General features: G+C 36.7%; 1 protein-coding gene across 5 annotated transcripts; it reads left to right on the top strand.

Moving 5' to 3' along the window:
• The first annotated feature begins 238 nt into the window (after nucleotides 1–238).
• On the top strand, nucleotides 239–25,302 carry LOC116768596 (E3 ubiquitin-protein ligase Ufd4). Of its 5 annotated transcripts, none has more exons than XM_061526947.1 (46): nucleotides 239–426; nucleotides 1,175–1,192; nucleotides 1,264–1,403; nucleotides 1,553–1,668; nucleotides 1,871–1,989; nucleotides 2,154–2,293; nucleotides 2,757–2,932; nucleotides 3,228–3,358; nucleotides 3,665–3,798; nucleotides 4,098–4,360; nucleotides 4,744–4,908; nucleotides 5,135–5,270; nucleotides 6,065–6,248; nucleotides 6,618–6,677; nucleotides 7,492–7,666; nucleotides 8,306–8,521; nucleotides 8,805–8,937; nucleotides 9,009–9,139; nucleotides 9,338–9,574; nucleotides 10,151–10,291; nucleotides 10,624–10,828; nucleotides 11,091–11,307; nucleotides 11,424–11,723; nucleotides 11,798–11,995; nucleotides 12,701–12,924; nucleotides 13,077–13,245; nucleotides 13,629–13,764; nucleotides 14,138–14,307; nucleotides 14,821–14,952; nucleotides 16,108–16,212; nucleotides 16,590–16,702; nucleotides 17,063–17,198; nucleotides 17,433–17,558; nucleotides 17,801–18,014; nucleotides 18,929–19,181; nucleotides 19,433–19,512; nucleotides 19,769–19,961; nucleotides 20,435–20,575; nucleotides 20,691–20,814; nucleotides 21,251–21,455; nucleotides 21,648–21,772; nucleotides 21,856–21,971; nucleotides 22,326–22,524; nucleotides 22,969–23,210; nucleotides 23,497–23,641; nucleotides 24,137–25,302. In XM_061526947.1, the coding sequence occupies exons 3-46, from the start codon at nucleotides 1,264–1,266 to the stop codon at nucleotides 24,272–24,274; spliced, it is 7,203 nt and encodes a 2,400-aa protein (XP_061382931.1). In that variant the 5' UTR covers nucleotides 239–426; nucleotides 1,175–1,192; the 3' UTR covers nucleotides 24,275–25,302. The 5 variants fall into 5 exon arrangements, with proteins under 5 accessions (XP_061382931.1, XP_061382937.1, XP_061382947.1 ...); XM_061526953.1 differs by having other exon boundaries at nucleotides 4,101–4,360; XM_061526951.1 differs by lacking the exon at nucleotides 239–426 and adding an exon at nucleotides 432–537.
• Nucleotides 25,303–25,827: the final 525 nt, after the last annotated feature.

Raw genomic sequence — 25,827 nt, forward strand, 5'->3', positions numbered from 1 at the left:
TGCCGGCTGCAAAATATGATTTATTTATTTTGAGGTTGCCATTTTCTTAGCACTGTTTTTAAAAAGCTAGAATGAGTTTTAATATAAGTAAAAAATCGAGATATTAATTATATATAAAATTCCGTAGCTGTACGTTCTATTGTTTCAAAACGAAACGTCGTGATAGAAGTTTTTTTGTAATTACAAAGTTCAGTATTTTACATACTCTGTGGTTTTTGCAATCAACTATTTCTAAACTATTCTGTGGACGGGTTGATGAAGAGGAGTGATACGAGAAATTGAGATATTAGTAACTTTTGCGTTTAGTGTAAATAAATCGTGTTGAATTCCAAAGAAATTATTGTAAAACGTTGTCATATATTTTTTAATTCTATATTAGGTGATTAAGTGAATTTCAGAATTCTTCAGCGTTATGGTTCATTGAGTGTAAGTGGGAGACATTGTCAAATTCACTTTTCTTTATTTTTCATTCGCTATTTTGTTTTCGTTGTTTCGTGTTCCCATAATAGTTTAACATATGAACACTGATATGACTATGTGAGTCATTAAAATATTCTATACCGTTATTTAGATGCAACAAAAAGAGAAAGGTGCATTCTGTACCATAATAAATTGACTCAGTAACCTACATAATAACTGTAATTGTTTTCACTCTGCGATATTCTAAATTTATTCCATCTATCAAAAATTTTGTGTCTACTAATTCTAAATTATTATGGTACATAGTTGGCTGTCAAAGCTATATTTTATATATATATATATATATATATATATATATATATATATATATATATATATATGATCAAAATTTTTCTTAAAAATAGTAAATAGCCAATAGGCCAATAAAATAAATTAATGACAATTAAATGTTACAACATGTTGTTTTTACTTAATTAATAGCCATTATAAAGTAATGGTGATGAGGGTTACTGAATTAACTGAAATATATGTATTTATTTAATAGAAGTGTTTAAGATTATTTTTTTAACACTGTTTACATTATACCAAAAATATAATGAGGGTTATTTGTAATAAAACAATTACTCCACAACATAAATTGTAATCAGATCTTCTATTCTTAATTTGTATTGATATATTAAAACATCAGTAATATTATATTTTTGTGAGAAAATAATGTTTTTAAATTTTTTATGTCTATTGTTCTTTGTTTCAGGTAAGCTATAACATCAAGGTAAATTGACATTTATTTAGAATTGTTTAATGACTACATTAGAGGTGCAACATAAGTTAATAATTTTTTAGATGGCTGAAGTGGATCCGGAAACATTGCTTGAATGGCTGCTCACAGGCCAGGGGGATGAGAGAGACATGCAGCTGATTGCACTTGAGCAACTATGCATGCTATTGCTCATGTCCGATAATGTGGATAGATGCTTTGAGAGGTACATTACTAGTCAATAAAAATATTATAATAGACCTTTACATACATTATCATAAATTTTCATTATAATAAAATCAAATAAAATACTTAAGAGTTCTGACAAAATTCTTACAGTTATAAATATATAATCAATGATGAATGTTTTTACAGTTGTCCACCTAGAACATTTTTGCCCGCTCTATGCAAAATATTTCTTGATGAATGTGCTCCAGATAATGTGCTTGAGGTTACAGCCAGAGCAATTACATATTACTTAGACGTTTCAGGTATATATATTATCAAAATTAAAATGTTATCAGTTTATTGATAACCTACTTTGTTATTGTTATGGTTTTGAATAGTTTATCAATTTTTTTTGATCAGATAATTTATTTATATTTATTAAATATGATGATTTTTCTGGCAAAATAATAATTACGTATTTTATATTGTCCGTATGTTTGATAAATATAAATAAAAATGTTACAGCTGAATGCACAAGAAGGATTGTGGCTATTGAAGGCGCTGTGAAGGCAATTTGCAGCAGATTACTAACAGTTGACCCTAATAATAGAACTAGCAAAGATCTCGCAGAACAATGCATTAAAGTAAGTGTTAATTTCTGAATCATTATTAGAAGGTAAGTATAATGATAAACATTTGCTGAAAATGTGTAACATAAACAATCCTATGTCTATCATGTCCTAATACATTTTGAGTAATTAACTCATATGTTATTCAATAGTCTGAAATATCTTACTCTATTTTGTAGGTATTAGAATTGGTGTGCACTCGTGAAGCTGGTGCAGTGTGGGAGGGTGGAGGCTTACCTTCGGTGTTGCACTTCATAACACATCATGGAACTTCAGTGCACAAGGATACTCTGCATTCTGCAATGGCAGTTGTGTCGAGGTAAGACACCTTCATAGTCACTACAGTCTTCAGACATATGTTTAAAATATATATTGTTATTATCCACAATATATTATTATTAATTTTGATGTATGGATATACCAAACGAGAGCAGTGAACAACTAAATGTTTGTGAATAAATGCTTGACCTTCACCATGTAAACAAAAAAAAAATATTTAAATGTATTGTATGCTTACTGCGGCATAATTATGATTATTGGGAATTAATTTGGCATAGCTCATGCATCTGGATGAATAGAACATGAGGCCATATTATAAAATGGTAGAAATTTTTGGATTCTATGAAACAATTTTTTATTTATACATAGGTTTTAAATCATTTTATACTTTACTCTTGTGTATGTATATCTAAGGTATTACCTTAATAGATAAATATATGGTTACTCTAAGTTGACCAAAGATTTTGTATGGTATTGTATATTGTTTACTATGTTATATACAGGGTGTGCGGTAAGATGGAGCCGGGGGATGCTCGTGTGGGAGACGCTGTGTCTTCTTTATCTACGTTATTGCGTCATTCAGACGCTCGTGTGTCGGACGCGGCGCTGCGGTGCTTCGCCTCGCTGGCCGATCGGTTTGCTCGTGCACACGCTGACCCCGCACCACTTGCCCAACATGGCTAGTATTATGCATATATTATATCAGTTAAATATAATTATTATGTAAGTGGCAGCATTATAAAGAACATTTGTTAATTTTTGAAAAAGCGATTGGATGAACATGCATTGGAAAGATGAGCTGCCAGGGGTCTCTGGCTTCAGTGACACTATTATATTACTTGACATGATTATTGACGAAGATTCTTTTATGATTGATTCTTTTTGGTTTTTAGGTGAAACTTCACAATTTTTATTAGTAGTTATTCTGTGATGGCAGTATCTTGACTATTTTGAAGTTTATATAAAATTTGCAGGCTTAATTGAAGAACTAGTTCGACGTTTGGGAACAACAGAGAACTCGGATGACAAATGTCTCATGCCTTCAGTGTCTACAACAGTCAGCTTGTTATCTACCCTCTGCAGAGGATCGGAACAGATTACACATGTAAATAACAATACTTATTTATCTGTATTTATAGAAGTATACTAGCATTTGAAATAAATAATCCGTTGACAAAAAAAAAACCCACTGGCGCCATCTATAATTAAATTCAACTGCTACATTGCTTTCCTGTTAGAACTACTTATATTTTTTAAATAAATCCTAGCCTATATGTTATTCTGACGTGTGAACTATGCTATGGTAAAGTCTCACTATAATCCGTTCGGTAGTTATTATGTGTGAGAGTAACAAACAGACCTCTTATATATATTGTCGATTTATATACATGTATGTTTCTATATACCTCAGGATTTAGTTCGTCTTGATCTATGTTCCGCGATTGAGACAGCTGTCCAAGCTGATGAACGCTGGTGTCTAGAGTGCATGCGGCTCGTGGATTTACTTCTCGTTCTGCTGTGTGAAGGACGACACGCTATACAGACGTCAGTAATGTATTAAATATTTTTACGTTTTAAGTATTTATATACATATATTATTAAATGTTTCATCATAGTAATACGACTTCAAAAAAAGGAGGTTCCGTTTTCAATCATTATGTATATCTGTTTATCTTTACTAAAATTTGACTAATAGGCTTTGGACGAGTTTTTCTTTAAATACATATTTAAAAAGCAGTATCTGTGTATAAACAAAACAAAATTTTTCAATTCATTTTTATTGTTTTTGCCATCCCTTGTATGTAAACATTTTCAATGCACGAATTAATATGTACTGTATGTAGCAGTTCAAACCGCATGGGGTCCGCGTCGTCCAGCGGGGCGGGTGGAGAGGGTTCCAGTAATGCCACAGCTACTGGGAGCCGCGGAGATAAATCTCACAGGCAGCTGATAGACTGTATTCGGGGCAAAGATACTGACGCTTTGATAACATCCGTCACCAGCGGCTCCGTGGATGTTAACTTCACGGATGATGTAGGGCAGACCTTACTTAACTGGGCAGCGGCCTTCGGTACTAGGGAGATGGTGGAGTTTCTGTGCGAGAAAGGTGTGTGATATATATACATAGGTATATTTGGTAGATATGTTAGTGAAACTTGAATTAATGGACATTAGCAGAATTATGGAATCCAAAAAAAAAAAATCATTATTAAAATTTTTATCTCTCACTATAAGGAACTTTATTGTTGAAATTTTTGTGCTCCTTAATCTCACTCACGAATAAACCGATTCGAGAACGTTTTTTAATATTGTGGTAGGTTTAATTTTTTTTAAATTTCAATCTTAAAAAAAAAAAACAAAATAATATAAAAATAGTTTTAGCATTGGAAGTACACCAAAGTAACTCATCTATGCTCAGTTGGTACAAAATACAGACATTCCATTAATGTTACATATAATATTGTGATAATATCTATGAAACTGTTCCAGGTGCTGATGTTAACCGTGGTCAGCGTAGTTCATCGCTTCATTACGCTGCCTGTTTCGGTAGACCGGCTATAGCTAAAGTGCTGCTACGGTATGGAGCCAATGCTGACCTACGAGACGAAGACGGCAAGACACCTTTAGATAAAGCAAGGGAACGACACGATCAAGGTAGTTTAACCAACACAAACAAAGGATGATTTGTATTTGACTGTTGTACATACGTATATGGACCCTTATAAAATTTTTCTAAATAAAATGGTTTAGCTGTTTAAATGGACTATTGTAAAATTTTGAGTTATAATTATTTTCTATTCAAGGGTTTTTTTTACTATTTTTCTTGGACAATCATACGTAGTTTAGATTTATTTCAATTTATACGATAATATACTTTAAGGCCATAGAGAAGTAGCAGCTATACTGCAGTGTCCAGGGGAGTGGTTGGTTGTGAGTAACCAAGACTCGCCGGCGTCATCAAACGATGAAGACTTCCCGGAAACTGGTGATAAAGAAATGGCAGCCATATATTTAGAGTGAGTTTATATCTGTATAAAAGTCAATTAAAAATTCTTAGTGTGTGTTAGTGTTAAACATATCAACATAGTTCTCTTAGTGTTCCCGCATAGTCCAACATTGATTGTAGCCCAAATGGAATGTAGGGTAGTCTATAAATTTATTTAAAACTATTTTTAACTCATAGGTTTCTCATCTAATAAAACATGTTATTATAATTCTGTATACGAAGGATTGTTTAACATAATGAATATTTTTAAACCAAGTCGATTTGAAATAAAATTAAATGAGGCGTATTAAGGGGCCATCCATGAAGTACGTCACACGTTAATGGGGAGAGAGGGTATCAACTAAATGTGACTTCGTGTGACAACGGCCAGGGCGGTTGATAGTTTTGTAACGTCACATATTCAAATTAAGAATACTAAAACGCAAAGTTTGGACGTGTTTGATCTTATTTGATTATTATTTAAAAAAAAAACAAGTCAAAACTGAAATTAGCTGTTTCCTCTCGATTATTTTTAAATATATTTAAGAAAATGTGTGACGTCACATTTTTATAGTTTTGTTATAAAAATGTGACAAAGACAAAGACCGTGGGAGGTGTTCGACTACTAAAATTCGTGTGACATATTTTATGAATGGCCCCTAAGTAATGAAAGAAAAAATAAACAAATATCAAACATAATTATATACTAGTTATAGATCAAGTGCAAGTATATATCAAAAGCAGTAAACATATAGGGCCTAATCCTCAAACAGGAAACGTATTTGTTTAATTTTCAAAGCAATAAGTAAAGGTGTGTCCACACAGGCGTCTGATACCTGTGTTCTGCGCTCGTTACATCGGCGCGGGCGGAGCGGGCGTTCGTCGCGCGTGTTTGTCGCTCGTCCGTAAGATGGTGCACTACGCTCCGGCCGCCCGTCTGCGAGCACTGTCCACGCCGCGTTCAGCCTCCCTCCTCACCCGTCTGCTGGCTCACGTGCTCGATACTCAGGTGAATTGTTATATTGAACGTCATCTTCCAGAGAGATATAAAAACATATAAAGCCTTTATATAATTATTCCCAAATTTTAATTCATACTTTGAAAGCTATTCTCAAAGTTCCATTCACACGGCATCATCGTGCACGATTTTTACAGTTTCTATGATAAGACGAAACGACCGCGATAAAAAGATATTCGGCGTAATCGTTGGCCTTTGTGTAGTTATCGAGAATCTCAGTAACTTGAATCACTCGCCCGTTAAAGGCTATATGAAGTATATTATGTTGACAAAGTCGTGCAGGATGTCACTCTGTGTGTGCCCAGTAAGCTAATGCGCGTGTTAGTGTATTATGAATGGTAAGTGCGGATGGTTGCACAGGGGGAGTCCCCGCGCCGGTCGTCGCGTGTACTACGAAGCCGCTATATCCGTCCACCTGCGGTAATGTTCCGATGGTGTGATTGCGTTCGATCCCATCCCCACCCCCCACTCCGCTCCCATTGGCACCGCACCTGGCTCTAGATTATTGAATTTACCCATTGAATTCTGTCCGTTTAATATTTAACAAATTTTCAAGATAGATATTGCTAATGGATAATTTGCTTTAAGTTCTCACAAGTTGTTATCAGTATTGAACTGTTTGGATTTTATCATTTATGAATTTTAATCTGACTATTAATAAAAAATCTTCTAAACCGACAATACGTTAAAAAAATTGTTTTAATATTATTATGTACTAGTTCAAAATTTTAGAGCCATATTGAATGTGAATTAAATTCTTCTATGTCAATAGTGTTTCGCTGTGAACATAATAACAAAAAAGTCTATTTTCTAAACACAATAATTCTAGTAATAAAATTCTAGTGAACTGCTGTAACTCATATATGTTCATCTTAACTGATCGTTGACATTTTTTTATTTGTAAAATTATCTGTCTTTCCTCACAGTCTAGCTCTTACACAAGATCTCGAGTCCGTTGTGTCTAACTAACTCCATACAATTTTAATTTTCCAATACTAATAAGCATTTTGGCAAATAAATTTGTTTTGTGACCATGTGGTGTTATAGAAAAACAGCTTATCTTATAAAATCACACCATCGAAATTTACCTGCATTAAGTCGTCCCGTTTGTTTATCCATATTAATATATTTATGATTAATTTTAAATGTATATAAGAGTTTTTATGTGTCATATTATGGTATTTTACACAATAGTAAAGTTTTACACAATAGTAAAGTTTCTGTATTACATCAGGACGATGACGACGGTCATTTGACAGTGCTGGGTATAGCCGAAGAGTTGATGGTGAAGGCTGCTGATATCTACTTGGAACAGTTTGCACGTTTGGGGGTGTTCAGCAAAGTAGAAGCTTTGGCCGCGGCACCAGCCAATGAGATGAACGCTGACGGGGAGACAGTTATAACTACCGGTAAGTTAATTAAGTTATTTAGTTATCGTAGACTAAACTTGTCAGTATTCTGTGGATTCACCGTGCGTTGAAGGGTCCATCGCGTTGCTAGGAGAGGAGCTTCAACAGTTTCTGGGACTTACGACCCAGGTGTAGGTTGAAAAGGCCCCCATCTAACGCGCGCTAAACGCTCACCTCCACCATCCAAGCTCCTCTCTCTACCTAACCAATTTGAAACAACCTGCTAGGGCTACCATCGAAGTACGTTTTAAGAATGAATTCTTGTTACTTCTGGTCTTTTAGTAGCTTGTAGACAGATTTAAATGTTATATCTTTCTCTCCCACTTCTACCGTGAACAAATTTATGACGGACCTATTAAACTTTTTCCTAAATTCCCTAACTAAGGAAGTTATTACAAGATTCTTAGATTCTAAAGGATTGCAATGGTATTTTTAATGGTAAGTGGAGAAACAATAAAAACAAAATCTCCATGTTATTTTTAAATCTATAAAGGTGCACTAAATTTAATGTATTTTTTCTTAATCCACAACATACATAAAGGAAAGAAGGGATATTGGTAGCTTGAATTTAGGCAAAATTACCGCTCAAACCATTTTTAAGATTAATTGGTTTGACAAAACAATTTGTTTGGTTTCCAGGTGTGAGTGAAGACGCAACCAGTCTTTCCAGTGGGTGTGCTTATTGGTGGGGGGAGTGGTCGTTATGTCGTGGCAGGGATGCCCTCTACTGTTGGAGCGACGCCGCCGCCCTCGAGCTCAGCACCGGTTCCAATGGCTGGTTTCGGTTCTTGTTGGATGGAAAACTGGCCACTATGTACTCCAGCGGCAGCCCTGAACATCAGACAGACAATACCGGTTGGTTGAAATTCAATTATTAACAGCAGTGGTATTTGTAGTCAATGAATTAATATTATGATAAACTGATTATAGGTTTGGTTAAAATTACAAGACATACCCAATGCTCTTAAGTATATGTAAAAACAATTTAGTATATAATATAATTTTAATAATAACCTTCATAAATAATGACGGTAGAGATATTTAAATGGAAAACTTAATTGTTTAAAGTTGAATTTTGACAGGAAGTTTTAAGTGGAAATAAATACTTAAAATAAATACAAATATCCTATAATTTTAGAAAATCGTGGGGAATTCATCGACAAACTCCAGAGAGCGAGAGCGTCTGTCAAAAATTGCGTACCCCAAAGTATATTGTCGAAACCAGGTCCTACAAAATTGGTACTCGGCAATTGGGTTATTTCATGTAAAAAGTGAGTAGAACGTCATTAAAAAAAAAAACAAGTATTTAATTGGAAATAACCTTTTTAAATGTGTTTAAAAGGGAGAAGGAGCTTCACATCCATAATACAGATGGTCAACAGCAGACAACGATATTGAGAGAAGATTTACCTGGATTCATCTTTGAATCGAACAGGGGAACAAAACACTCTTTTACTGCAGAAACTTTCTTAGGTATAAATATTTGCATGTTTTTTGTTTACTTTTAATTCATACACTTTTTTGTCTTTATATTATCAAAATATATTGAAAGGTTTTTATGATAAGAAATCACAAATGTCTTTAACATTACATTATATAGTATTACACTATACAAATTCTTTTTTCATATTGATTAATGTCTGTAAATATGAATAATGTTTTTTCTATCAGGTCCAGAGTTAGCGAGCGGTTGGGCTGATCGTAGGCCGGTAGTCTCTAACGGTCAAAGTCACAGTCGCAGTAGACTATCCGCTAAGAGCGAGGCTCAGAAGGCCCAAGTGTCAGAGCGAGCCCGCGCCTTGTACACTAGACACCTCGCGAGCGCGGCCGGCCGGCAACCACGCGCGCCCGTCGCCAGGCTTAGAGCGCTCTTGTCTAAACTGCAGACACTCGCTACAAATCCTAATGGTAAAACAGATACTAGTCTCTAGTAGCGTTAAAGTCCAGTGCTTCCTAAACTATTTTATCTAATGCCCACTTTGAGCACTAATTGTTTTCTACCGCCGCTTTTTATTTACCCACTGAAACTATATGAAATGGTATATCACCCCCCAGACCTCTATACAACGCGTCCTTTGTTTTGGGTCACTTACCGCCCCCCTTTTGGGAAAGGCTGCATTAAACTAAAACATTCTATTGATAATAATAATAATAATGCCTAGCAATGTAGTATTAACTTATTATTTGCACGAGACATTCTTGTTGATGTTTTATGTATTGTTTATAGTAGTTTTATTTTAAAAAATCTCTTTATAAATTTTGGATACCAAAAAGTGTTTGTCTCAAATAAAACTATATCGTAACGTTGATTACTGTTAAATAACGAAAGGATGCAGATAATTTCGTTTATTCAGTATCAAGAAATCAAACGCACTAACTCATACTAACAATATTATATATGATTGCAGACTAACGACAATGCTACTTGTATTCAAATAATACGGTATCAGTACCTATAACGCTCTTATATTTTCAATGCTGCAGGAGATTGGCAACAAGAACTGAAATCTTCTCTGGAGCAGCTGACTGAACTACTGTGTGGGGAGGAGTTACTCTCTGCTTACGAACTGCAGTCCTCAGGCTTGGCTCCGGCCTTGCTGCAAGTACTTTCACCGCAACCGAATGGTAAGTGAAAAGTATACATGTGTGTGTGTGTATGTGTGTAAATATGTTATAGTGTGAAATTAAAGCTACAAGTTAGAGTTAACATACCACCCTTTTTGTATTATAAAACCTACTCCACGGAGCAGTCACGATCTTATCTCGAGGGGAATACTGTTCTTTAATATTTATATGCGGACTTTGACTCTGATTTTTGAAGTAATTCCTCTCTGTGTTTATATACTTTACACCGTCAGTTCATTTTTTCCGCATCAGAGGTACATCTCAGTACTATTTATATATAATTCGTGTATTTTGTAAAAATGTATAATATCACAGTTGACTATTATTTTCAGATAAGCCAGGCCAGTTATCGGACCGCGAGGGCGTGGTTCGCTGCTGGGCGTGGTCGGGCAACCCGGAAGGTTCATGTGGCGCGGCCCTGGCTGGCCGGTTGGTGGCAGTGTTGGAGAGTGTGGAGCGCCTGCCTGTACTGGCACCAGCACCTGACGCACCGCCTCACCAGCCGCCCACCTTACATCACCTCACCAAACGGATCAGGTATTATTAGATTAAATTGGTGATCGTATCTGTATTCTACAAATTTACATACCTAAGTAAGGAATATCTATGAAAAATGTATTTTCGAGTACATTTTATATGAAAAATAAATATATTACATATTTGTTCGTTAGTATTTCTTGTTTTGAAAAACTTGCAAATTGTAATTCATGTCTAAAAACGAAATCTGAGTTGTGGATGTTTAATTATTAACAATTTACGACAAGATTAGTGCAATTGTTGAAGCAGTATATCCTTTCAGGTTACGAGTGGAACGTGCTAACGAGGAGACGTCAGAAGAATCGGCTGCCAATAATAACGCAGGACGCAGTCTGAAGGTCGAAGCCCTGACGACCATTCGTCAACTGGAGAGATTCCTCGCTAAGTCCGTGGCCCGACAGTGGTACGACATGGACCGGTCTACTTTCCATTTCGTACAGAAGATTAAGTCCGAAGCGCCAATGACGTTCACTTATGATGTAAGATACATACATTGTTTTCATCCGGTAACACACCGTATCCTCGATAGCTGTTGCTTTTAATAAGGTTACAGATATATAATTGATTGCGTTTATAATCTTCTTAACTTTTTCAGCACGACTTTGACGAGAACGGTGTGCTATATTTCATCGGCAGTAACGGCGGTACTTGTGAATGGGTTAACCCGGGTGCTCACGGTCTCGTGAGCGTGTGGAGTTCAGACGGGAAACAGTTGCCTTACGGTCGCGCTGAGGACGCGCTGTCCAGGTCCCCGGAGCCGCTTAACGTCCACACCAATGACGATAGACGTGCATTCATAGCCGTCGATCTTGGACTACATCTGGTACCGTCAGCGTACACGCTGAGGCACGCTAGAGGTTATGGAAGATCTGCGCTTCGTAATTGGCTGTTTCAAGTTCGTTAAATTATATGTTTAATTCGGTTAATTTATAGTTAATACCTGTGATAATGGAATTTCAATTTCTTCAGATGTCTATGGATGGCGTCAGTTGGACTACGTTGGTAGCACACTGCGATGAGCAAGCGCTACAGGAGCCCGGCAGTACGGCCACGTGGAGAGTGCGGGTGGACGCACACTACCGCTACCTGCGGATACAGCAGAACGGAAAGAACGCCAGCGGACAGAGCCACTACCTGTCGCTGTCCGGTCTGGAGATATACGGCAAGGTAATGTTTGTTCTTCAAGATGGCAGTCAAATAACGTCTCATCTGATGTAATGTACTTCATAGACAATTTATTATATGTAATGGATAATACAAACGTCCCGTTCGCGTAATAGACGCTTGTTTTAACTTATATTATGAAATCGAAAGTTTGTGAGTATGCATGGATGTTTGTTGCTCCTGTGTACACTAACTATTTATTAGATTTAGATTCTACTTTACCGTAATACAGATTCGACATCAGGATAAGACATGGTCTATAGTTTATTCTTGACCGCTGTACCCCGCGGTGTTATGGCATAACAGTTGCACTATGACTAAAGTCACGTTACACAAACTATAGATGTCGCTGCCGATGTTTTATCAAATGGCCTGAATTAATCAATAATGTATAGTTTCCTTCTAAAAACTTTATTTTTATTTTATCACGGTAAATTAGCGCAGACAAGCTGTTACAAAGGAGTTCGTTTCTTATAAAGAGTTTGATTTGAATTGAAGAGGTTATCTGGGACATTTCACATAGTAAATTAAAATACACTAACTGACGTAAATAGCAATTTTTTTTTAATATCGTCTGTTTTTGATTCGATTAATAATTTGAAGGAACTATCTCAGTAATGAGTAATTTACTCTTAGACGTTTCTTAGTAATATATTTGCTTTTTTAACAAACCATTTTAATAAACGTAAGATTCTCGATTGTCGGTAGGTGGTGAGCGTGGTTGATACTCCGCCTCGTCAAGTCGGCAGCACCAGTACATCCAGCTCGTGTTCGGGTGCGCGCGCTCGGCGCTGGTCGCGCGGAGCCCGGGGGCTGTGCGCAGGGGCGAGGGTCATGCGAGGAGTGGACTGGAAGTGGCGAGACCAGGACGGACCTCACCCTTCCGTGGGCACTGTGACCTCCGACTTGCACAACGGTTGGGTGGATGTTAGGTATGAACTTGTTGATAATCTTAATAACGGCTCAGAATATATGAGTCCGTACGTCCGTAGGCCGTGTGCTCGTTTGCCACCTTTCTCATAAAAAAAGTCTATAACAAGGAACCACGAACTAAGGTTTAAAGTAAATAACCTGATTTGACCAGGTGGGATCACGGTGGCCGGAACTCATATCGTATGGGGGCGGAGGGCAAGTTTGACCTCAAGGTCGTCGGTGGGGGCGCGACCGGCGCCTGCGGGGGGGAGGGGGCGCGGGCCTCCAGGAAGAGTCACTCCACACCCAGCCTGCCTGATGCAACGGGTACAGAGCAACAGGTTAGAGAAGATTTAAATTGCATACAAACTCCTTAATATATTTGCAATGAGCACACAAAAAGTGCCTTTTAATTGTCTGAACTATCGAATCTCCGTGTCAGTAATAAGGCATAGATTTTTTTTGTTTTATAGATAGCATGATAATTATCTATTACAGTTTTAAATGGAAATTATCGTTCCATATCCGTGATATTTGGTATTTTTACTCACACCCTCCATATAACAAATAAACCTCAACACCGCCTAAACCAGCTTAGACCCCTGAGATTCGTTAGAGTTTATCCTGTATATATATGCATATTGTTAAATTTCTATGTTATTCTATTTTAAACTTTACGTTTTTGTATATAAAGTTGAGTTTATAGATTGATTTATTTGTCCAGGTGTCCGTGGCGTCTACGGAGCAGGCGTCCTCTGCGGACAATATATCATCTGAGGTGGGCGGGAACATGGCGCGGCCGAGGGGTAACGCCGCCGACCTCTCCGCTATCAATACATCAACACATCATATAAACACAGGTAGATATTAATATAATTGTAGCTTTATTGGTGCGGAATAAAATACTATAGTCAATTGGTAAAGGTCATCAACCTCCAAAGTCCAAACGACCCTAGAGAAATATCTACATTTAATGCTATATTTATATATCCTTATTTTTTTTGTATGTAATATAAATATATTATTTATTTCGGAAAAATAATTAACTTTTAAATTTTTATTTCATATCTTATCCGTTTCTTATAAATTAAAACATACTCCATAAATAAATCCTATATTTATTTAATTAGTTTGTCTGTTTTAAGGAGTCACTATATGGTATATCAGAAATCCAATAAGACTAATAACGAAATACAGGAGCGTATAGTTTTATTTGTAAACTTCATATTTTAGATCTTGCGACAATCGTAGAATCCCTCACTCTGGGCGCAGAAAGCAACAACTGTATGTCGGATCTCGGCAACACTTCCTTCACGAATATGGAGATGGGCCCGACCAGCATCACAGACATCACTAAACCATATCCCGCCAAAGAACCACTACCGGATTCTACGTCCCAAGAGGTCAGTATAATATGGACAAAAACTAACCCTACGTAGTAAGTTACCATGATTGACCATTAATATTTTGTTAACACCCGTATTAACTTTTCTAAAGTTTCTATCACTAACATGCCCTTAAACCCGACCTAGTTGCTAGTCGTTGTAACATACACTGTGTTAGCTACATCCCCCTTGTGTGTGAGATGTGATGACTCTTCGGTATTACCAGTTTAATTGTACGAGTAGCATTATGACGAAGGTATTGATTCATCTCGTTGTATAACGAATAATTACTGTACGAATATTTTACTCACTCTGCTATATTATATGGTATCCAAGTTTCCATGTGTAACAAATGAAACGTCAATATTACGGATGTTAAATTTTATTCGGTATAAACATTTTTTTTTTGTCATGACGCGTAAATTTTCAATATACTAAGAGAATTTTTGACTGAGATATAGTTATATGGTGACTTCTAAAGTGTTAGAATTCGTTCAAAAAACTGGTAATACTATGGAGTGCGTGTGTCAGATGGGTTCGTTGCGCTGCGACGGTGAGGCGATGCGCAACAGCGCCAACGCGTTGCTCTCCAGCGAACTGCTCGCGCTGCCCGCGTCTCTGCTGCACACGCTGCGCAACAACGCTAACAGGCTGCACATACAGGTGAATAAAGATGATACCAGCTTTGTAAAGCGACTCTGTTCATGACACGAACGAGTCCAACGAGAGGAGATAAAAATTGTAAACGTCTTTTTATTCATCTAATGGGATATTATTTATGCTATGGGTCCTTATTATAAAAATACTCGATTTTTCGAGTTTGTTTTTACGCTAGTAATACGATCCTTAATCAATTGATTGCCAGGGTAGCGGTAGCTGAGGTTTGAGTTTTATAACTATAGAAAAATAGTTCTGCAAAAACTAAAAAATAGAAAAAATTATGTTAAACAGAAATATCTCTGTTCGAAGATCAATTGCGAGAAGCGATAAATCATTGATAATAAAATCTACTTTTAGTTCTTAGTCAGTTGTAATGATGTAGAGGTGAGTAAAAATTATATTGTATATTACTTTATGAAAATTAAATTTTTCCACTTAAGTCTTCCTTCTTTGCAGAATCTTGTTCAGTAAATTCTGGGAATGTCACGTAGGAAAAATGTAGACTTAGCATTTTGTATTATAATGTAATTAGCATTACGTAGTATGAAATGTAACTCTTGAACATTCCTTACTTTCCTATTCACATGTATTATAATATTTTTAATTTTTTCGTAGATTTTTATTATTATTAAAAATATGTTATAAGTATTAAAAAACAAACAAACAAAACTTAAATGTAAATTTTAAACACTCATCAATGCCACAGAGAGTGATGAATCGGTTCAGAACACTTACTATAAATTTGGGGACTAACACTATGTACAGGGCGTTTCCAATTTTTCATTCTTAAATCTTGGTATTTGATAGTATCAACGTAGGTTATTTAATGAAAAACTATACGACCCGTATTTTGCGGGACGATGAAAAATTATACTCGGGCAACTGATTTAAATAGATTTGTGTCAAAGAATTTTATTCACATTTAATGTTCTATTTCATTAATTTCATAAACGTTTAGACATTTTTATTTAAAAAAAAGTCGAGATATCTCTTATAGTTCCTTATATACATATAGTATAGTTTTTATCTACCGCCCCATATTTTTATTTTCAAATGATCACAGTTTCGGCATCAGCGTATATTGCATTACATAATTGCCGTATAGTTTATGTAAACACATTTTGATATTATAAAACTTATTTAATTTAATTTCACCAGTGCGAGGAGAACGAGGGCGGTGAAGCTCAGTTCGGCGAACACAAGAAGGACGCGCAGGCCGCCGCCGGCGCTATGAGCGCTAGCGAACCTGATCTCACACAACAGGTGATATAAATGATAAAAATCTGAGACAGTCGATTATCAAAGACTTGAAGTTTTACACAGATAAGATATAGACGAAGGTCACAGATTCTAGACATAGATAGAAAAAAATAATGATCTAGGATCAATAAAGTATTAGAAATGTGATAGGTATCTATGTATTTAAATCAAACTTTGCTTTCGCAATTGACGTTGCGTATCTTACTATTGTATATTTTACTCGAAAGTCCGACCAAGTTTCGGTACCCGTTATCGCTGGCAGACGAGATGAAAGTTTCTCCAAATTATCCTTGTTTTTTGTACGTCGCTAACTTTTTCTTATTTGTCTGTCGTATTTAACCGGATGTGTAATAATTGTATATATATAATCTGCGTTGAAGGGCGCGGCTCGTCTGTTGGAGTCTCTCGGCGTGGGGCGGGGCGCGGGCGCGGGGAGAGGCGCCGCTACACAGCGCAGCTCACGCTCCAACCACTCCGCGCTGTTATTCCCAAGGTATATATATACATTAACGGAACATTTTTTCTTTGGTTGTTATTTGGAATTATTGCCACGGTATCTCATGCCTTGTGATATTGGAGCTTAAAATTTATAGCATTTATATTAAAATAAAACTAATATTTGTCGGATTTCCTCCGCGTTTGTAATCATATTTATCAGTGTTGGTGTTATTCCAATGAGCACTCGCGAAAATCTTAGATCTCATTAGCTTTTATATTGCTTGACTAAGTTTCCTGTACTCAAGTGTCTTGATAAAATAAATTTGAATATGACGTCTAAGTTTCTTCATACATTTAGCTGTCGATTCCTTAAAAACTATGTAAAATCAAAGCTAATATGCATATTGATTTCCAGTTTAGTGCGTCTCGCTCTGTCGAGCAACTTCCCCGGTGGTCTGCTCTCCGCCGCTCAGAGCTATCCGTCGTTGGCACCCAACGCTCAAAATGCACTCACTCTATCACTCACATCGACTTCCAGTGAAAGTGAACAGGTAAAACTGATTCTGATAATAACTTCTCACGCATTTGTACTCAGTCGATTCCACTATACTTTAAGCTTCATCCAGTCTAAGAATTTTTATAGAAGTCAACGATCAATTAATAAAACCTTCATCTAAGACCCGCTTATAAATTAAACATTAAAATAAATATTAGGACCAAATACGTCTCTTTAATTGGGAAAAAATGTTACAAATGTCATTAGCTGTTATGACTTATGTTGTCAGGTCTCTTTGGAAGATTTCTTGGAATCATGCAGAGCCCCGGCCTTGCTGACGGAGTTGGAGGACGATGATGAAGGAGACGACGCCTTGGACAGTGACAAAGAAAACGAACCGACTTATCAGGATGTTGTGAGTTTTATAATACCATGTACACACACGCACACACACACACACACATAACGGAAAAAGAATTCGTTTAAAAATATTATTTCAATGTATGTAATAAATTTCTGATTTCGTATTTAAAGAATGTGTTGTGTTGTATAAACCTTGCTCCTTAATATGTTCCATATATAACTGAATAGGCACAATGTTGTAGAACAAAATTATTACATAAATAGATCGTTATATCTAATCTTAATTACGTTCAGGTGTCTCGTAACTTGCTATCCCTGATGGAGGAAGAGGCTCTCGAGGCGGTCCGTGGGTCCGGCGGCGGGGGCTCCGGGGGCGGGAGCGCGGGCGCGGGTGGCGCACGCTCGCGGAAGCCCTGGGACGACGACTTTGTACTCAAGAGGCAGTTCTCGGCTCTCATACCGGCCTTCGATCCGAGACCCGGACGTACAAATCTGAATCAGACCGTCGGTTTGTATACGCTCGTATGATTATTCCCATAGTTTTATACATTATAGTGCAAATTGCAAGCAAATAATGAAAAAAAAGCCACTGAAATAGGATTCGCACTTGCGGCTTTCTCTAATAGCCTTTCAAAGAACTCCCAGCTTCACCGGAACGTGTTTAATTTATTTAAACCAACATCACCAGCATCTCAGTTCAGTTCACAGCTGTAACTCAATCATACCTCAATGAAATTAGCAATATATTCATTTGTAATCAGAAAAGTAATAAAAATAAAGTAGCGAGAATATGTTTCAACGGTAAACCGGCCAAAATAAAAAATAGTCTCGATACCTATTACGACTGTTGGGTATGCAGTGCTTACGCCAGGAAATGAAGAAATCGATGGCGGTAGATGATACATAACAAGGACCGACTGACAGACACTCCCATCCCGCCCGCCCGTGATCACGGTTGCTGCAAAGTAACCGAAACGTCGGGATTAAGTAGTTTAAAATAATAAAACCCGCGGAGTAGTACAAAAATATATTAGTTTCATTTAAACGAATAAAACTCGCGAAAATCTTAGATCTCATTATGCAGTGCTTATTTGTAACTATGGAGTGCACTCCACTGTGTAATTTTTTTTATTTCTCCCCGTGTTAAGGACTAAATATTTTAGAATGTAGTGGTTTACTAGTATATAAAGTATATAATAAACAACGCAAAGAAACACGGGCGCATAACTCCACCTGGTCGCTTATAAACAACGTGACTTATCCCTTCCGTTGTTATGGCAGCAAACAGTTACTACTCCGGAACTCAGTGGTGTAGATGTCGTTGCGGAGGGCTGTTTGTTTCTGCCTTAATAAAAATGTCTTTATTGAGCTTATAAGAGTACAACTACTTAATCAATTCTACATACATATATACAATTACAGATCTCGATATCCCACTAAATGATGATTCCGATACTGAGAGCACGGAAGCGACGACCAGCACCGAGAGGAACGGCAACGTGCCAGAGAGCAATGGCAACGTGATAGCCACCAAGTTGCCAGCATTACGGCTGGTGCTGTCCGCCGGCGGGCTGTCTCTACCGCTGGAGAAACCTTCGTGGACGTTGTATAGAGCCGTGTTGGCTCTTAACTCGCGACTGCCAGCTCACGATACTCATAGAGATACCACGTACACGTGAGTAATATTGCAATACCAAAAAAAAATATAATTTTTATCGGTAATTGTTACGTTATAATTTGAACGAGTTGATTTCCTCTAAAACAGCCTTAGAACCTATAATGTATGAAATATTTCATGGAAAATAGCTATTTTTTTTGCATATGATCTCAATTTTATAGTTTCAATGACTTATATAATGTAAGAAATGCAAGGCAGATATTGATGAAAATATATAGCTTTGGTAATTTGGTAATTTTTTTTTATAGACTAACATACAAAGAGATCGAAGGTGTGGAAACATTCTCCAGTTCTTGCGACAGCGACGAAGACGAACCGGGCGATCCAGGTATGAAGAGTTGCTATATGAGGCAAAGTTATATAATAACGGGGTCGTACAAAAAGAAGCCATACATAGTAGCTAATAACCGTCTGTACCACTGTTGTTCAATGTATAGGTCACCAATAGTTTGGTTGTAAGTAATTGTAGTATTTTAATTCACAGTAAAACTCGTTGTTTGTGACCTTTAATAATGAGTTATTGTTGTACAGACTACGTATGTATTTGTAAAATATATAAATAAATATAGTCTTTTGTACTTCAGATACAAGCAGCGTGTATTCTGAGGGCGGTTCCAGCGAGGGTATGGTGACGTGGTGTGTGCGGGCGCTCCGTCGCCTGAGGACCGTAGCCCCGGGGCTGCCGCCCGCCTCCTTCCTCTCCACTAAGCTAACCAACAAGTTGCATCACCAGCTGCAGGATCCTCTCACACTAGCCGCCGCAGCCACACCCAGATGGTCAGTGACTCATCTAAATGTAACGAGATCTAAGACTTCCGAGTGTTATTTTGATGAAACTAATATTTTCGGATTACTACGCATTAACTTATCACTTGCAGACGGGACCTCCTTATAATCTCGGAAGAGAAACGAGATCTCGTCTGCAAGTATCACGGTTGCTATAAAGTGCAAAGAAATCGAAAAGTCGGGAGTATGCAGTATTTAAAAATAATATAATAACGCGTAGTAATCCGAGAATATTAGTTTCATTTATCTAAATGTAGTCATGTGTGCCTTCTCAAATAATTCGAATATTCAGAATCTGTTTATACATACATAATCTCTAAGTTAATGGATATGAATATTTTTTTATTATAAATTAAGTACTTATGTAGTATAAATAATCCTAACGTGTATTCGAGTACGACGAAGTGGATTTTCATTTAAAGGTTTAAATAAATTTATAATTTTAATGTATAAACTTAACGCAGGTGTCAACAGTTGAACGACTGGTGTCCGTTCCTGTTCCCACTGGAGACGAGGCAGATGTTCTTCGCGTGTACCGCCTTCGGTACTTCACGTACTATTGTATGGCTTCAAGCTCAGAGAGATCGCGCTTTGGATAGGCAAAGGTTTAAAATAATTATTTTATTTAATTTCTTCAAGTATATATGAATATTTCGTATCTATGTGGTAATATCCAAGTGATGACATTTTAAGCTAAATCAATATGTATGTATATTTTAGGACTGGGAACACGGTATCTCCTCGCCGCGCCGAGCTAGAGGCGACCGAGTTCAGGATGGGCCGCCTTAGACACGAACGAGTTCGTATACCGAGGCATCCTAATCTGTTACGATCAGCGATGCAGGTGTGTATTGATAAGTATATATTTTTTTGATATTCTTTACTGAATGGACAGCTTATAATATTGTTACATAGAAAATAATATTGTAGAACCTATCATACAGGACCGTTCCGTTTAAGAGGCAGATATTTTAAGTATTACTTGTCTCATATCGAAAAATCGATTTTTTCTATAGTCGAAAAATCTCTGAAACTAGAGTATATTAAAAAATTACACAGTTTGTGACTGTTGTCGGTTAGCTTGCTGACTTAGGATACTTTAGTTTAAACTTTAAAAATCAAAATAAGCCTACCAAAAGTATAGACTAGGATCATATTATAAAAACAATGTTCTGTTCTATAAGGAGGTTGTGTTGGACTCTTCGATGTTTGAATTTTGTGAAATTTGAATGTAATATAAGATGAGTATAGTTTGCAGTATAGGTGTACGTCAATTACAGGTGATGAGAGTCCACGCGGCTCGCAAGTCAGTGTTGGAGGTGGAGTTCGCGGGTGAAGAGGGCACAGGCCTGGGACCTACGTTGGAGTTTTACGCTCTCGTGGCCGCGGAGCTCCAGAGGGCCGACCTATCGATGTGGCTCAGTGATTCGCCCGCGCCGACATTAGACGCCGAGCTCGCGCCGCTACCACTCACCTTGCCTGACGGTCAATATAAATTATGATATATGATTACTCGAATGGTATATAAAAAATAACGCAAAAATGTCTAATTTTTTCTGGACACGTGTAATAATAGAATACGAAATAAGAAAATTACTTGAAAGTTGAAATACGAAAAATATTCCATAGTTATATAAAGTTTTACATTATAATGAAGTGTTTCTGTCCATTTTTTAGAAAAACCACCCGGCTACTACGTGACACGCGCCGGCGGTCTGTTCCCCGCGCCGCTCCCACAAGACTCGCCTATCTGTGATAAAGTTTGCAAATATTTCTGGTTCCTTGGAGTATTTTTAGCGAAGGTAAAATTAATAAAGAGAACTACAGTGTTATGAGATCGTTGTTATTGTAAATAAACTCGAGTTAACGTGTTTGTGTATGACAGGTGCTGCAGGACGGCCGGCTGGTTGATCTTCCCTTGTCCGAGCCATTCTTACGTATAATGTGCGGCGAGGAATTGACGATTGCTGACTTGGAGGAAATAGATCCCATAAGGCATAGGTGAGATTACTTAGATCTTATATTGCCCTTCATTAAACCTTCAATAATACATTAGTGTTATCGGAGTAGCAACAAAAATTAAACGAATACAAAAATTAAAATTTTAGTAAAATTATACATTTATTTAAGTGTCATTTACTTGTATATGTAGAATTACCAAGTAAGAATTTTTGTCTTTTAGGAGATTTAACGCCTTTTTTACGTGAATATTTCAGAAAATTCTCTCCTATAAGCCACTGAAAAGAAATTCTTTCATATTTTACATATTTTTTTGTAAATTTTAATATGACTTTAACTGAATATAAAACGGTTAAACTTATTTATGATTTACTTTGAGACAAAATATTATCTTAGGTTCCTGGCTAGCGTCCTAGCAGCCGCAGAGCAGTACGAAGCTCTGAAACAAGAATCGTCTCTATCTGAGAGTGAAGTCCAAGAGCGCGCGGCCGCGTTGACGGTAGATGGCGCCACTTTTGAAGAGCTCTCTTTGACTATGACGCATGTGGGAGGACGCGACGCGTATCCCCTCTGCGACGGAGGGGAACATGTAGAGGTAGGATTCATTCTATTCATATGAACTATATGTGTATTGAGTTATTAAAAAACTAAAATGATAAGCGCTTAATATGTTAACGATAGAATATAACACATGTTCCTGCTGAACGAAACTTATGTTAAATAGGAATATTTGGCATGATGTCTGATATTCGTTGCTCTATCACGTAAAATATGCTGAACGGATTTTGATGATACCTTCCAATAATGAAGACATCACACTCACGTACTGGCTCTAATTTATCCATTCATTTCGTAAAGGTTTTAATAGGATCACTTCATAACAGTATGTAATATGCGGTCACGTAACGTACACGATTACTTATTCTCCTTGATCACAATACGCAGAAAACGCGAAGCAAGTCGCGGACAAAGGCTATATATAATTTTAATTATCGATAGGCGATGTTAGTTATACTATTTATAATATATTCAAAACCAGGTGGGGCCATCAAACGCGCGTTTATACGCGGAGGCCAGCGCCAGGTATATGGTGAGGGACGGCGTCGCCAATCAGACCGAGGCCTTCCGGCGAGGATTCGCTGGGGTGTTCCCTCCGCGGAGACTGAGAGCGTTTACGCCGCCCGAGCTGAGGCTCCTGCTGTGTGGGGAGAGGGGACCCGCGTGGACCAGGGAACATCTGTTACAATATACCGAACCAAAATTAGGATACACCAGAGACAGGTATGTCATGAAAACGATAAGAAAATTTATATATCTTAGGTTTTATTAGTATCGAAATAAATAAAGAAATGTTTAAATTTTAACAAAGCATCAATTACTGTGTGATGTAGACTAAATGTTTGATTAGATTTGTGTTTTTAATGTACTGTATTCAAATATATGAAAATAAACATTGAATGAAAGGAAGAAAAAATCAAAACAGATTTATTAAACTATACATGAAGGTCACCTTTAGTACTGCTAGTAATTTTATTTGGTAATCAATCAAGTGTGTACGTTATTCCAGTCCGGGATTCCTCCGCCTGGTGGACGTGTTGGTGGAGATGTCTATCAGAGAACGGAAAGCCTTCCTTCAGTTCGCTACGGGCTGCAGCAGTCTACCGCCCGGAGGTCTGGCTAACTTACATCCTAGACTCACTGTCGTGAGAAAGGTAGGCGAATAATGTTATATATTTTTAGCAAATCAGTTTTTTCTGTATTTTTTTTATTTTTTATTTCTATGGGAACATTCGAAATTTTTAAGTTACATATATATATATATATATATATACATATATATATTTCCCACTTTGTCTATCTATAAAGCGATTTGATAATACTTAATCTGCCGTCAGGTTGATTATGTTGTACGGCGATATTAACCTCTAGCCTCTCTCAGTGTAATCACTATACACTAAGATATGTTTTTAAATTAACGGAATTAGTCCCAGTTCGCTTCATCACGCGACATACGGAGCTTTCCCAGTGTCTCATCCATAAATCTGAGCGCATAGTATTAACAAACGTTATTAATTAAAAAAAACGAGGAACACTTCATTTTGTAATGTCATGTCATGTCATGTCATGTCATGTCATGTCATGCATGCTGTTTTAGTTTCTGTGAATATTGCCTTAATGAACTCTATAATCCCGCTTTACCTGCACAGGTCGACGCCGGCGACGGTTCATATCCGTCTGTGAACACGTGCGTGCATTATCTCAAACTGCCTGAATATTCGTGCAAGGAGGTGTTGAGGGAACGGCTGCTGGCCGCGACCAACGAGCGGGGATTCCATCTCAATTAAATGGAAACAGATGTTTAATAAAACTAACGCATGGATCATAACAACGCCGCTGAGCTTGCAAGTGCTATATTAATCCTATATAAACTATGTTCTCATGTGTACTTCCGAACTTTAATCGGCGATGCATGAAGCTCTCATATAAAATTCTTCATATAATGCATGCATAATGAATGCTAACCAAATACGATCGCCTCATACAGAGTGATCGATTGCTGTGTAAATATCTTAGTATTTCAGATATAAACAACGTATATTTATATTTGAATAAATAACAAACTTATAATTAGGCTAAAGTGTTGTAGCTATTGTATTTTTATGAACGAATCTTTCGGATGGCGCCGCGTCAACCTCGTGTCCGGTTTTTGCAATATAAAGAGGCTATTATGATTTTTTTTTTAATCATGTAATTTTTTTTTCTCAACATTCATTACTCCATTAGAAGTTTTACTAGTTGATATATAAAATATTAAAAAATATATATAAATTCTATGTATTGCACTAAACATTTTGTATTATGACAAAAAAAAATTTTTTTATATATGTACGCTTTAGATTGTAGATGTAATATTGTTATTAAAATATGTTTTAATCAACTAACATGTTTTATATAAAGTAAATAGCAGATAGTTTTCGTTTTCAATTACCCACTAATTCTATAGATTTACCCACACTAATGCTAGTTAATCAAAATTAATACATTTTGCAATACCAACGAGACGCAACGGAATCAGGTTATAGCGATTTTGATACTTACGCTGTATGATATAAGGACTGAAATGTGTTTCTTTTTATTATTTTGTTGGTGTGTGACACACGTGTGTGGAATGATTTAGCAGTATGTTCCTTTAGTTAAATAATTTTGTCAACTTAAAGTTGGTATTGTGATTTATGATATAAAAAAAATATATATATGAATGGAAAAATATTTAGTTTGAATTTAATAGGGTTCAAGATTATAAAAGGTTAGTATATTGTAGCGTGTAATTCATTTTTGTTGAGGATTGTATTAATAAAGTAAGGAAAATTAAGTGTAGTTTTATTTATAAATAGATTCCCGACCTACGATATCTGAAGTTTGATTGATATTAACGAGTAAGAATACATAGGTAAGTAATAACTATGTTTTGTGCGTTATTTTTTATTACAATCGAATACAATATATATATCATCATCATCATCAGCCTATCGAAGCCCACTGCTGAGCAATGGCCTCTTCTCACATAGAGAAGGTTAGAGCATTAATCACCACGCTAACTCGAGACGGGTTGGAGATTTCAATCTTATAATTTGAAATTATAAGACCAGGTTTCTAATATATAATTAATTACCTAATATTTAAACATTCACTGAAAGTAAATAGCGATAATAATGTGTATGTTCCATGGTAGTTTATTCGGTAAACATTACTGCACGATTGACTGAGTACTAAGACGAGCTTGGGGAATTGACTTCAGTAAGTAATTCCTTGTTCAAACAGCAGAATGTCAAGCGAGTTAGACGTAAATCCAGATCGATGAAGCGTCGTCTCGCTTGAACACGTTACAAAAAATAAA

This window comes from Danaus plexippus, chromosome 4, assembly GCF_018135715.1.
Source record: "Danaus plexippus chromosome 4, MEX_DaPlex, whole genome shotgun sequence".
Classification (NCBI taxonomy): domain Eukaryota; kingdom Metazoa; phylum Arthropoda; class Insecta; order Lepidoptera; family Nymphalidae; genus Danaus; species Danaus plexippus.

Coding starts and splice junctions, on each gene's coding strand:
- LOC116768596 (XM_061526947.1), top strand. CDS start 1,264: ATGGCTGAAGTGGATCCGGAAACATTGCTTGAATGGCTGCTCACAGGC. Junction 1,404..1,552: donor GTGGATAGATGCTTTGAGAG/GTACATTACTAG, acceptor ATGTTTTTACAG/TTGTCCACCTAGAACATTTT. Junction 4,361..4,743: donor GGAGTTTCTGTGCGAGAAAG/GTGTGTGATATA, acceptor AAACTGTTCCAG/GTGCTGATGTTAACCGTGGT.